At 44.2% G+C, this 12,793-nt stretch overlaps 2 protein-coding genes and 1 non-coding gene across 3 annotated transcripts; 2 read left to right on the forward strand and 1 right to left on the reverse strand.

The window, feature by feature from the left end:
• The first annotated feature begins 1,573 nt into the window (after positions 1-1,573).
• Positions 1,574-6,906, forward strand: LOC123189122 (chaperone protein ClpD2, chloroplastic). The gene is made up of 12 exons (XM_044601460.1): positions 1,574-2,645; positions 2,928-3,097; positions 3,189-3,418; positions 3,523-3,631; positions 3,720-3,850; positions 4,169-4,270; positions 4,352-4,633; positions 4,726-4,847; positions 4,939-5,233; positions 5,325-5,558; positions 5,825-6,058; positions 6,383-6,906. The coding sequence occupies exons 1-12, from the start codon at positions 2,026-2,028 to the stop codon at positions 6,692-6,694; spliced, it is 2,841 nt and encodes a 946-aa protein (XP_044457395.1). The 5' UTR covers positions 1,574-2,025; the 3' UTR covers positions 6,695-6,906.
• Positions 6,907-7,528: 622 nt separating this feature from the next.
• On the forward strand, positions 7,529-7,602 carry TRNAN-GUU (transfer RNA asparagine (anticodon GUU)). Its single transcript has one exon. It is a non-coding gene; the product is annotated as a tRNA-Asn (tRNA).
• Positions 7,603-8,472: 870 nt separating this feature from the next.
• On the reverse strand, positions 8,473-12,379 carry LOC123189123 (chloroplastic import inner membrane translocase subunit HP30-2). Its single transcript, XM_044601461.1, has 6 exons — positions 11,980-12,379; positions 11,348-11,463; positions 9,360-9,486; positions 9,080-9,234; positions 8,883-8,945; positions 8,473-8,803 (listed from the first exon to the last, which is right to left on the reverse strand). The coding sequence occupies exons 1-6, from the start codon at positions 12,307-12,309 to the stop codon at positions 8,776-8,778; spliced, it is 819 nt and encodes a 272-aa protein (XP_044457396.1). The 5' UTR covers positions 12,310-12,379; the 3' UTR covers positions 8,473-8,775.
• Between the last annotated feature and the right edge of the window lie 414 nt (positions 12,380-12,793).

Genomic DNA, 12,793 nt, shown 5'->3' on the forward strand with positions numbered 1-12,793 from the left:
GAGTAAGAAGCCCTCCCTTGGGTCGAAGGGGGCAGCGGCGCCGAAGGTGAAGAAGGCCACCTCCAGGAAGAAGCCGACGCCCGCCCCGGTCGCCCCGTCCGCCCCGGTCCCCGCACCTCTGCCCGTCGTGCACGAGGTGCTCGACGGAATGCCTGCCCCACCAATGTCGTTCATGGGGCTTCTCGAAGAAGTGGAGGTGGACATCGGGGCTCCTTCTCTCGAACCCTTTGGGTTTGGTGATGACTTGCAGGAAGAGGGTGACGAGGAGGAGGAAGGGGAAGATGAGGAGGAGGTGACCGAGATAGAGGAGGATATGTTCGCCGCCGTTGCAAAACCCACCGTGCGCTCGACAAACTATAGCGAGGACGAAGATATTCTCTTGGTTCGTGCTTGGGCACATGTGGGGTTGGATGCAAGCACCGGTACCGATCAAACCGGTAAACGCTATTGGCAACGCATAGAGGACTTCTATTGCAAGATCAAGCCGAAGACCGATGGGTACATCCCTCGTAGTTACCGGTCGCTTCAAGGCCGGTGGGAGTTGATGAAGCCCCATTGTGCTCGTTGGAGTGCGGCAATGGACCAAGTGAAGGATGCACCGCCTAATGGAACCATGGAGAGTGGCTATGTGAGTACATATATGTTTTTCACATTTATTTTTATTTTTTATGCTATTGTTATGTGAGTACATATATGTTTGCTATGCTATTGGTGGGTCTGTAGGAGGCAATTGCCGACTTGAGAGGGGGAAGATGATGATTGTGTGATGTAAATTATTAAACCATGCATCAATGATCTTCATTTATGTGTTTGTTTGAAGGTTGATTGTGTTTTTCTAGTGAAAATTGTGATATGTCAAATGACAGTTTTAAGGGTTGGGGTTGGGGCAAAGACTAGAACCCTCAAATCCAACCCTTATTCCGTAATAAGGATTGGATTTGAGGGTTCTAGTCTTTGCCCATATTTTTCAACTCTTAAAAGTGTCAAAAATAACTAATTCTCAACCCTTAAAACTAAAACTAGATTTAAGGGTTTGAGGGATCCTCTACTAGACATGCTCTTAGACAGGCTCAGTTGGCACCCATAACCTAACCATCGAAATTGCCAAATCTCACAACGAACATAACAATCTGGTAGAGAATCCATGTATGCCTAGCTGGCTAGCTCAGATGCACGTCACTTTCACTCCCGGTTACTCCATCCATGCATTTCCCCGGGACGGGACGGAGGGAGGACGAGACTTGCCTCAGTTGTTTGCTCCCTCGACGTGTGTCCATCCGTGCTCCTGCGTACGTGGCTTGATTTGATTGGAATAAAATAAGGTCCAGTCCTATCCTCTTAAAATCAGGGAGGAGATGATTAAATTAGAAAAAAAGAAAAGAAAAAAAACAACCGTAGGATGAAGTGGAAGCCCGGATGAGAACATGAAGAGGTAGCAGGCAAACCGGATCCCGGAAGGAGTGCCCCACGCATGAATCACGTTGCGAACCTGCCACTCTGTTGTGTACAGTGCGGAACACGATGCCCGGAACGGCACATTTGGGCAACCGGCGCGCGACGCAAACTTCTGCCCAAAGCCGCACACATTGGCCACCGGCGCCCATCCTCCATCCCTGACCGGCCATCCCGATCGGATAAACCCGCGTCACGCGCGCGCCACCGAAGAACACCAACCCCCGCGCCGCGCGGTGGAACACCATTCCTCGCCTCCCGACACAAGCAGATTCCTTTCCTTCCTCCTCCACCGCACCGCACCGCATCTCCGTCCGCCACGGCGCCGCCGCGCCCGCCGGTCTCCCCACCCTCCCCTCCTTCCTTGCGTGCCGCCCGCGGGTCACTTCCTCCCCATGCAATCACTCGATTCCCGAGCAGCGGTGGCACGCAGACACAGCTAACCGCTGCAGCTACTCTATTCCGTCTCGTGCGACTTTAAGGTCGCACCTTACAGCGGGTACGAGCCCATAGTTTAATCCCAGAGGCGGAGGAGGAGGAAGCATCCAATCACACACCGAACAACCGACGACGATGGAGGCGTGCTGCTGCTCCTCGTCGTCGGCCCCGCCCGCCTCCATCCTCGCCACGGGCGCCGGCCTCCGCCGCCGCTTCTCCCCGGCGGCGGTTGCGGCCGCGGCGTCGGGCGGGAGGGCGGTGGCGCTCGCGCTTGCGCCCCCGCTCCGCGCCTCCTCCGCCGCTCTGCTGGCGGCGCCGCCTCGGCGGGGGCAGCAGCGGCGCGGGGCCGCGGGCCTCGTCGTCAGGGCGGTGTTCGAGCGGTTCACCGAGCGGGCGGTCAAGGCGGTGGTGCTCTCGCAGCGGGAAACCCGCGGGATGGGGGACGAGGTGGTGGCGCCGCACCACCTGCTGCTGGGCCTCGTCGCCGAGGACCGGTCCGCCGCGGGGTTCCTCGCGTCGGGCGTCCGAATCGAGCGCGCCCGCGAGGCGTGCCGTGCCGCCGTCGGGAAGGGCGGGCTCGCTCAGGCCGCGACGGGGCTGGCCACGGACGTGCCCTTCTCAGGGGCCAGCAAGCGCGTGTTCGTCGCGGCCGTCGAGTTCTCCAGGAATATGGGGTGCAACTTTATCTCCCCGGACCACATTGCGCTCGGCCTCTTCGACCTGGACGATCCGACAACCAACAGCATCCTCAAGAGGTTGGTGCTGATGTCACCCTGCTCCATTTCTCCCAAAGAGCTTGCAATTTGTGGTTTCATGTCAGGCAAAAATGTGACCAGCTGAATAATGCGTCAAACTATCTCTTGATCGTCTAAACAATAAGCAACATTTGATTTTTTTGAATTGTCAAAACGGGAAATGCAAATGAATTTATGTGAACTCCCCAAAGAAATGGGAACCCAGTTAACTGAAAATTAAATAAAATGTTGTCCTTTTCGCATTTATAGTTATTACTAGCTAATTAATGATGTTCATTGTAGCTTAGGAGTAGTTCCAACTCAGCTAGCAAAGCAGGCTCTTACCCGAGTCAAAGGGGAGCTAGCGAAGGATGGCAGAGAGCCTCTGGGTTTGTCTTCTTTCAAATTGCGTGATAAGTCTGCTGCTGGAAATGGGAGGACTGCAATTGCCAAATACTCCAATAAAAAGAAAGGTCAGGGATTAAGCTGCTGTGCAGGTGTTTGTGCTAAAATAATTATGACACTGAGTGTGGAAAGAATGAGCTTATTTACTTGTCATTTCAGAGAAGAGCGCACTAGCTCAATTTTGTATAGATTTGACTATGCGAGCCAGTGGGGGGTTTATCGATCCCGTTATTGGCCGCACGAAGGAGATTGAAAGAGTAGTTCAGATTATATGCCGGCGCACAAAGAACAATCCAATTCTTTTGGGTGAAGCAGGTGTTGGCAAAACTGCCATTGCTGAAGGGTTGGCTCTTAAAATTGCTAATGGAGATGTACCTATTTTTCTTGTGGTGAGTTTCCGCAACCAATTATAGATAAACAGCCACGCTTGATGTCAAAAAGTTGCTCGTAAACAGTAGTTAATACTTACGACTAATTCACATTGTTTATGTAGGGAAAACGTATATTGTCACTAGATGTTGCTTTACTGATGGCTGGTGCAAAAGAGAGGGGCGAATTGGAAGCCAGGGTTACAAGTTTAATACGTGAAGTGCGCAAAGCAGGTTTATCTGATTTGTACAGTATAAATGGAACACTTAAACATTTCTTTCCGTTTTTTTTATCTTACAAATAGCTCCAAATTTCATGTAGATGATGTTATTCTCTTTATCGACGAGGTTCATACTCTTATTGGGTCTGGAATTGCTGGAAGAGGAAATAAAGGAGCTGGTCTTGATATCGCTAATCTGCTGAAACCTGCACTTGCTAGAGGTGAATTGCAGGTATTGTTTCCACACAAGGAACTCCTTCTATGGCTATTCCTGATGTTGTACTGATTTTTACTGCTGCACATATTCCTGATGTTGTACTGTGTAGTTTGTCACTTGAGTGGCGTCCCTTCATAAATACCTGTGAAGTATTTGTGTTAATCAGCAGTCCACATGGACCGTTTCTATGCTACTAAGTACTTTACTACAAAGTTGAGTCACTTATTTTGGGATGGAGGGAGTAGTATATTATATCTCGTCTGCGACATACTGCAACATATCATATTTTCTTATTTTTCTTTTGCATGTGTTGATACTTGTCTGAACTCACAGTGCATTGCATCTACAACTCTGGATGAGCACCGTTTGCATTTCGAAAAGGATAAGGCTTTGGCCCGCCGATTCCAGCCAGTATATGTAAATGAGCCCAGTCAGGTAGTGCAGAATTTTAATTCTCAAAACCTCTTGGGACTCTTCATTATCAGCTTCTTTTAATTTCTCTTGTGCTCTCTGCAGGAGGATGCTGTGAAGATATTACTTGGTCTGCGTGAAAAATATGAGACTTATCACAAATGCAAATACACCCTAGAAGGCATCAATGCGGCAGTTTATTTGTCAGTGAGGTATATCCCTGACAGGCATCTTCCTGACAAGGCTATTGACCTAATTGATGAGGCCGGTAGCAGAGCTCGGATGGAATCATTTAAAAAGAAGAAGGAAGAGCAGTGCTCTATTATTTTGAAGTCACCTGATGAATATTGGCAAGAGATTAGAGCTGTCCAGGCCATGCATGAAGTGGTAATAGAATATTTAAATAGAGCTGTTCCAAGTAACATTTTTGCATGTCCATCTGCTGGTAGATGTTCAATTCATTTCGCAACATGTTTCAGGCACTGACTAACAGGTTGAAATATTCTCTAAATGAAAATGACCAAGAGAATGAGGTTAATGTTGAAGTACTGGATGATAGCAAGACAAGCCTGACAACAACACCCTCAGCTTCAGCTGATGAGTATGTTTTCTCATTCATGATCTCATCCCAAGTAGACTTCACATTTCACAATATAAGCATCCAAAATTTTAAAACACAATTAATGATGCAGACCATCTGTGGTTGGGTTAGAGGAAATTGCAAGAGTCACATCATTGTGGTCGGGCATACCAGTCCAGCAGTTGACTGCAGATGAAAGAAAGCTTCTAGTAGGACTAGACGATGAACTCAGAAAGCGTGTCATAGGTCAAGATGATGCTGTTGTGGCTATATCAAGAGCTGTGAAGAGATCACGCACTGGCATGAGTGATCCTGACAGACCTATTGCTACTCTACTTTTCTGTGGTCCAACAGGAGTTGGAAAGACTGAATTAACTAAAGCTCTAGCATCAACTTATTTTGGATCTGTAGGTCACTCTTTCCTGGTTATATCTTACTCAACTTACAGAACATGTTACATCGAATTTGTCTTGAAAGGTTATTTCTTTCGTTTAACAGGAGTCAGCTATGGTTAGATTGGATATGAGTGAGTACATGGAGCGGCATGCTGTGAGCAAACTGATAGGCTCTCCTCCAGGGTACATGGGATTTGGTGAAGGTGGTACTTTGACAGAAGCAGTCAGAAGAAAACCATTCACTGTGGTATTGTTTGATGAAATAGAGAAAGCTCATCCTGATATTTTCAATATTCTTCTCCAAGTGTTTGAAGATGGTCATTTGACGGACTCACAGGTGCTAGATCCTCACATACGTGATATTACTTTCTGCAGTTGATAAATAAAATTCATACTGTACTCTGCACCTCAAAAGTCTGGCTAGCTATTTTTGCAAACTCAACAAGCTAATTGTTCATTGTTATGAGTTGTCCTAGAAGGGTGATCCTATTGATGAGACTCAGTCTGATGTGCATTGCTAAATCTTGTGTGAACTTTTCTTAAGCATGATCCTGGATTCATCTTAGTGAAATGAAACCATCATTATCTTTTTCTGAACTACAGGGCCGCAGGGTTTCCTTCAAGAATACATTAATTGTCATGACATCAAATGTTGGTTCTACATCGATTTCCAAAGGAACGATGAGCATGGGTTTCCAGACGCAGAATGACACAGAAGAGAACACATATGCTGTAATGAAATCCTTGGTAATGGAAGAGTTGAAGGCATTTTTTCGACCTGAATTGCTCAATAGAATGGATGAGGTGGTTGTGTTCCATCCACTTGAGAAGACTCAGGTCTGTTATTTCATTTTAGGTTGCTTGGTTATTATCATGTGATTCTAGATATCATATCAGTTTATTATAAAACTAAAATCACCGGTCCATTTGTATGCCATTACACAATACCTGTGCTGCAACCCCTTTCCTCTTTGCATCTACATACTCCCTCTGTAAAAGATCTTATATTAGTTTATGAAGGGGGTACCTTGTAAAATCTTGTGCATCAGATCTTTTCTCTCTTTTTGTTGAAAAATGTTGTATTACACCTTCTAACATGTCGTTTACGAAAGCATGCTACGTATCGCAAATGGCGTGCTAACAGTTTCCGACATTTTTCAGATGCTGGCTATTCTTAATATAATTCTGGAAGAGGTGAAGGGTAGGCTGTTGGCACTTGGTATCGGCTTAGTAGTATCTGATGCCATGAAGAACATGATTTCTCAGCAAGGATACGACAAGAGCTATGGTGCGCGGCCACTTAGAAGGGCCGTCACTCAGTTGGTTGAGGATGTCATCAGCGAAGCAATTCTCTCTGGGCAGTACAAACCCGGCGATACCATAATGATGGACACTGATGACAAGGGAAAACCTTGCTTGAGCCGGTTGAATAATCAGACTGTTCAAGTTTCTGATCCAACGCCAACGCTTTGAAGGCTTGAGCACCAGTGTATAGTGAGGCTTACTGCGTTATTCTTCGCTGTTGATAAACTTGTTGATTCTTTCGTGCATAGCGGTATAGGTTCCGTAGTTCATGTACATAGTCTCCAGATGCTGGAGTTCCTCCGTGAATATAATGTAAATTGAAGTCTTACATCACCTGTACATAATGCTGCATTTCTAACATGTGTACAGTGTTTACATCAGACTGTAATGTACACATTGTGCCTGTGCCGCGCTTCAGCATATCCTGCTGAACACCTGCTGGTTATTTCCAGACGCACTCTGAGTAAGCTTTCTGAATAAGTATCTGCTTGCTCAAGAGGAAAAATCTCAGGCGTTCTGAGCAACAAATTTTGCCGTAGACTGGCAGACTTCCGGGAACACGGTTCACTCAACATGAGAAATAACTGTCGCCAACAGGCAGTGAATCACTTCAATTTGACTTCGTCAATCAGGCTCGGTGCAAATTCTGTGAAGAATACCATATTTGTCAACTAGACCAAACACTCGGAACCAGAAACATATTATAAATCTTGTAACGTGAATATGTGATATGGTATGACAAGGCCTGGAATATTATTATTTTTGCGGGGAAGGCCTGGAATATATGATTAGGCGTCAAACTTTATATCGTTTTTAGGTAAACTTTGTACCGTTTATATTATTGTGAGGTAAACTTTATATCGTATTTGACTGCATTTACCATCATATTGATGGATAATACACCGAATTGCTTTAACCTCTACATTGTATAGGTATTTTTTGAAGTATTACTCTTGCTTCTTATATCTATTTATAAGTCTGAAGTACCAATGCACCAACCAAGCTGGAGTAGCTCAGTTGGTTAGAGCGTGTGGCTGTTAACCACAAGGTCGGAGGTTCGAGCCCTCCTTCTAGCGACTTTTTATTTTCTCGGAATCATAAATTTTTGATACTTCTAAATTTTCTGTTCTACTTCTGTGTGAAAACGGGTTCTACATTACATACTCAAAAGAATAGCTTCCAATTTTCTGCATCAGGACTTTCCCTTATCGTTTTCCGTTTTCCTTTCCCTCAATCATAATTTTTTGATACTTCTAAATTTTCTGTTCTACTTCTGTGTGAAAACGGGTTCTACATTACATACTCAAAAGAATAGCTTCCAATTTTCTGCATCAGGACTTTCCCTTATCGTTTTCCGTTTTCCTTTCCCTCAATCATAATTTTTTGATACTACTAAATTTTCTGTTTTACTTCTGTGTGAAAACGGGTTTTCCATTACGTACTCAAAAGAATAGTTTCGAATCTTCTGCATCAGGACTTTCCCTTATCGTTTTCAATTTTCCGTTTTCCTTTCCCTGAATCAAATGTTTCAACATGTAAATTTTCTGGTTTTCGCAACTATTTTCACTATGAAAATTTTCTGTATTTTACAACTATTTTGGGATTGTATTGCACCTTAAGATACGTTCTTCAAAAAGTATGTGCATGCTTCAAGCCATTTCTCCATGTCGTTTTCCTTTCCCTGAATCAGGTGTTTCAGCATGTAAATTTTCTGGTTTTCACAATGAAATTTTTCTGGATTTCACAACTATTTTTGGGATTGTATTGCACCTTAAGATACGTTCTTGAGAAAGTTTGTGCATGCTTCAAGCCATTTCTCCATGTTGAAGCATACAGCAATCCTTCACTTATAGTACTACTTGCTAACTACCAGCATTTAACTGTCTGATCGGCAAACAGGAGAAAGGGGTATTAACATGTTCTACCCAGACTTGAGACATTCCATCTTGTCTTTGCACAAAATAACTCTTGAATAATTTTCAAAAAAATAACTCTAAATAAGCTCAAGTGTTCTGGAAATAAAATTTCTGCCATGACAACAGCAGATAGTAGCTCGACTGAAACTTCAATACAGATGAATCCATATAACTTAATCAGCCTAATTACTACAAAACATTTACTAGTTATCTTTTACAATCATACTGCTGCCTAAAGAGCTCATCATCGTTGAAAGAGCTGGACTGGACTGGACGGACTTCCCAGACCATAGTTTATGCAACTTGAGAAAAAACTGGTGCCAAGGCAACACTTCAGTTTGATTTGGTCAACCCAGGTTCTCTGCAAAATTGCAAAATAAGATATTAGATGAATAACACTGACGCACCAGAAACCGGAAATGCCTGCAATAATTCCAAACCTTCTAATGTGCTCAAGTATGACAAGTCTTGGACCAGGGGGGATATTCACATCCCTGAGTGCGCTGGAGGATAGTGCAAGACAAACGTGATTTTTCATCAACCGAATGGTATATTTCAGTAAGCATATATAACTAATTTTTAAAGATTGCTTCTTTTCCGTAGTTGCAGGACTCAATTGAGTATTAAAGATATGTACCTTTCATTGAGAAGAGGCAATGTTTCATCAGTCAGAAGACCCTTCTTGAAATTCTTCTCATAGTTTTGGAGGCCTAATTGGTTCAACATATTTCTTGCACGAGAATAGTTCATATCTTCATTATGTGTCTTTGTCTTCGAGAATTTCTGTCCAACCTACAACAGTGAAGTTGCAATGCAACGTGAAGGCTCACCAACACATTCAGTACTAAAACCTAGAGACATAATTCAATTCGAACAAAATGACTTTCATTTGCAGGAAACATGTACAGCTTACTTACAATGAAAAAGCCACCTTGAAATACTGCAAAAGCCATACCAGTTGTAATTGCATTAACAACTGGATTTGGGGTTCCCATTCCACTCACAATGGAGAATAGAGCGCCCGAACCAAAAGCTGCTGCCATGCTATATAAAAGAGTGTTGGTCAATCATACAGTTGGAAATATATGCGGAATATATTCATCTTATTAACAATTGGTCCCCTGAATTTGTAACGCCCAACATGATTGACTGAAAGGATGAAAGGTATGATATCACTTTCCGTTTTCCTTGTATTATATGTTTTAGTATTGCCTAAGTCCCTAGGATGTCAAGTCCATCTTACAAGTTGTCGTTGTTTTGCTGTTTATAACTCAGAAGATAATCATGAACATACATACTGGGGCAACCATATGAGATCCATCATGTAGAAAATAGTTATCAACTAACGGTGGGGGTCGCTTTAGAGACCCTGACGTTGCTTCAGCAATTACCAAACTTAAGGATGTTAAAAGGCAGCCGAAATGGAAATGAAGTGGCACATTCTCTGGCTAGATTATGTAGGGAAGAGTCGAGTAGTGGTGTTTTGCTGAGTTCAATCCTACCCTGCATGGAGGCGGCTGTCCAGCATGATTGCAAGGATATTATTTCTCTTAGTCAATACAACACCACATTAAACTAATTAGTTATCAATTGGCTGACAAAGTACACCCTGACTTGTTCATCATATACAAATAGTAAGTCTGGAAACATATTATTTTTACAACTTCAAAAGGATCCAGCTAGTGGTCGTAGTGGTATGTTCTCTCTTTGCACACAGAGAGTGAGAGTGAGTAAAATTGCAGTTTTATCCGTTCATTCGACACCAGTTGCACAATATACTGTGTTCTGCAAATAATTGTGCGTGTTGCTGGGTCATGCCATGGAACTTTGAGGTTTTCAACGTAGAAGTAGGAGCAGCCAACATGTGCACATTAGCAGGGCATCTCTTGGCAGGAAGAGAATACAGAAGATCATGAATCAGTTAGGATGCGTTTGGTTGAAGGTGTCATATGAATGGGTTGGGACCGTCCAATTTATTTGGGATTGAACCATTCAATTCATGCGTTTGGCTGAATATAAGAGATGAGCTAATTATTTAGGACGGGACCACCAGTCATGCTCACATAGTCATGCATGCAAAGCGTGGCCATTTGATTCGACTGATTTGGTTGGGTGGAAGCCGTGGAACGGTTCAGCATCTTCAAGGCATATTCTCTTTTTTTGACTTGAACCATTCATGTGCTTTATAACCAAACATGTCTATTTTTTGAACGATCCCAACCCATTCATGACCACCCTTGTAACCAAACGCACCGGGCGCCTCTTGCCATGTTCGTATTAGACACGACATTTGTTTTATTTTATTCAGTCTAAATGCCACTGATAGGTTAATTTTCTCAAAATTAATATTAGGCTTCCATATTGAGGAAACTTGGCATGGGAGGAGTCCGCAAAGAGAGATCTGAAGGACTGGAATATCACCAAAAATTTAACCATGGACAGGGGTGCGTGGAAGTTAGCTATCCATGTGCCAGGACCATGACTTTTGGTTTCGATATCTTATGGGTTTCAGGCTTTCAGCTCTAGCCTACCCCAACTTGTTTGGGACTGAAAGGCTTTGTTGTTGTTGTGAACTTATTGTGGTGTTGCAACTATAGGTCTTTTCTCTTAGATTTTGGGGGTTCCATTTAACTGATAATTTAGCAGCAACACTACCAGATAATTGTTTAGTACAGATATTATCTTTAATGGCTTACATAAACATCAAGTAGAACAAATACTCTTCGGAACCAAACGTTCTTTATATCTTAGCCAACCGATATGCAACTGACCAGTAGCTAAGAAAGAAAAGGAGAACATCTTATGTGAACACAATAAGATGCACCTATTCTTTCGAATGTGCTGTTGGCTCCCTGTTACTTGCAAATATTCACATAACAAGAAACAAGAAGTTATGAACCCTCACCTGCCCTGGACATCCTCCACTCCTCGTACCCTTCTCATAACACAAGATATGCCTGCATTTGCACCAGTCATAACTGCAAAATTTCGAGCTTGCACCAGTGGCCCACCTGCCAAAGCCTATAATCCAAAAAAAAAACATTAACCTGAAGGATTAGAGGATGACTGGATTTGCATTAACCAGGATAATGTTGTACTTGGTACATGATCGACAGAATGTAATCGTTGTCTTTGCATATTCTTAGTTTCTAAGTATATGCCAGACATCCTTAAGGACCAATAAAGACTTTGCTGCACTAAAACTAAAGGAGGAGTGATGATTGCTTTAAGAAACGAGAAAGGAAAAGCCATGTCTACGAAAAGGAAACGCCATCACATGCGCATAGTAAGTACTAGTACATACTAGCTATCTTGATTTGATCTTTAAGAAAGTTGGCTTGATTCCAAATTACAAATCCACCAATCAAGTCTAAAGTCGAACAAAAGAACCTTGATACTCTCGATGTTTTAAGTATTATATGAGCAAGGGGTCACTTGCTTTATGTTCTAAGTAAATATCCCAGAAAATTACCAAAAATGATGGTCTCCAGGTAAATCTGTAGCGAAAGGATTGATATACATGGGGGAGCAGGAGACCTGCGCTTGCTTGAAGGTGGCCATGGCCTTGGGGTCGAGACCGGGAGGCGGCTGCGGCACGGGGAGCCCCGCCCCTCCTTCCGGCGCAAACGTGCCCATGAGCCCGCCGAGCGCGCCGCCCTGCACAGCCCCAAACGCCGTGGTGACGGCGGCCTCGATGTGGGTGGGCTGCTTCGCCATCCACTCGCGCACCCCGACCTCCAGCGACCTGAAACGGTCGGTCAGCTCGGCCAGCGGGTTGGCCCCACCCCGCGACGCCGACTGCGCCGCCGTAGTCGACGAGGAGGCCATCACCACCAGCGGGCGCCTCTTCTGCCCAATCCCTTCCATCCGGCCGTTCGGGTGTTTCGAGAGGAGGAAGAGATAGCGGAGGGTTTGTTTATCCCCTCCCTCGGATGCTCCGCTAATATTTCTCTCCAGTTGCTCAGGGTCGACCACCAACCCCAAACCCCTCTAGTGGATCATATGGGCCGGTTTTTCTGGGCCGTCGCTTCGTCGAGATCTGCGCAAAACACAAGTACATGTAAACTCGCCATGCCTATTTGCGATGCTCGCCAAAATCGCTAGTTTTTTTTAAAGGATGATGTAACCGGTCTCTGCATCTGGACGATACATGCAGTCATTTTATTAATTATTCACGAATTCCTTACAAGGTAATACATCAGTAAGTTTGAAGCCATCATCTTGGCAACACATGTCGCTACTCCTATCCCCGTGATGAAGGGGAGCCGAATGTTCGAGCCTAATACCAAACATACATCACACCAACACCTAACATTTAATGTCGGATGCCCCATCCAAGTCACAATACCTG

Source organism: Triticum aestivum, chromosome 2A (assembly GCF_018294505.1).
Source record: "Triticum aestivum cultivar Chinese Spring chromosome 2A, IWGSC CS RefSeq v2.1, whole genome shotgun sequence".
In the NCBI taxonomy this organism is placed as follows: domain Eukaryota; kingdom Viridiplantae; phylum Streptophyta; class Magnoliopsida; order Poales; family Poaceae; genus Triticum; species Triticum aestivum.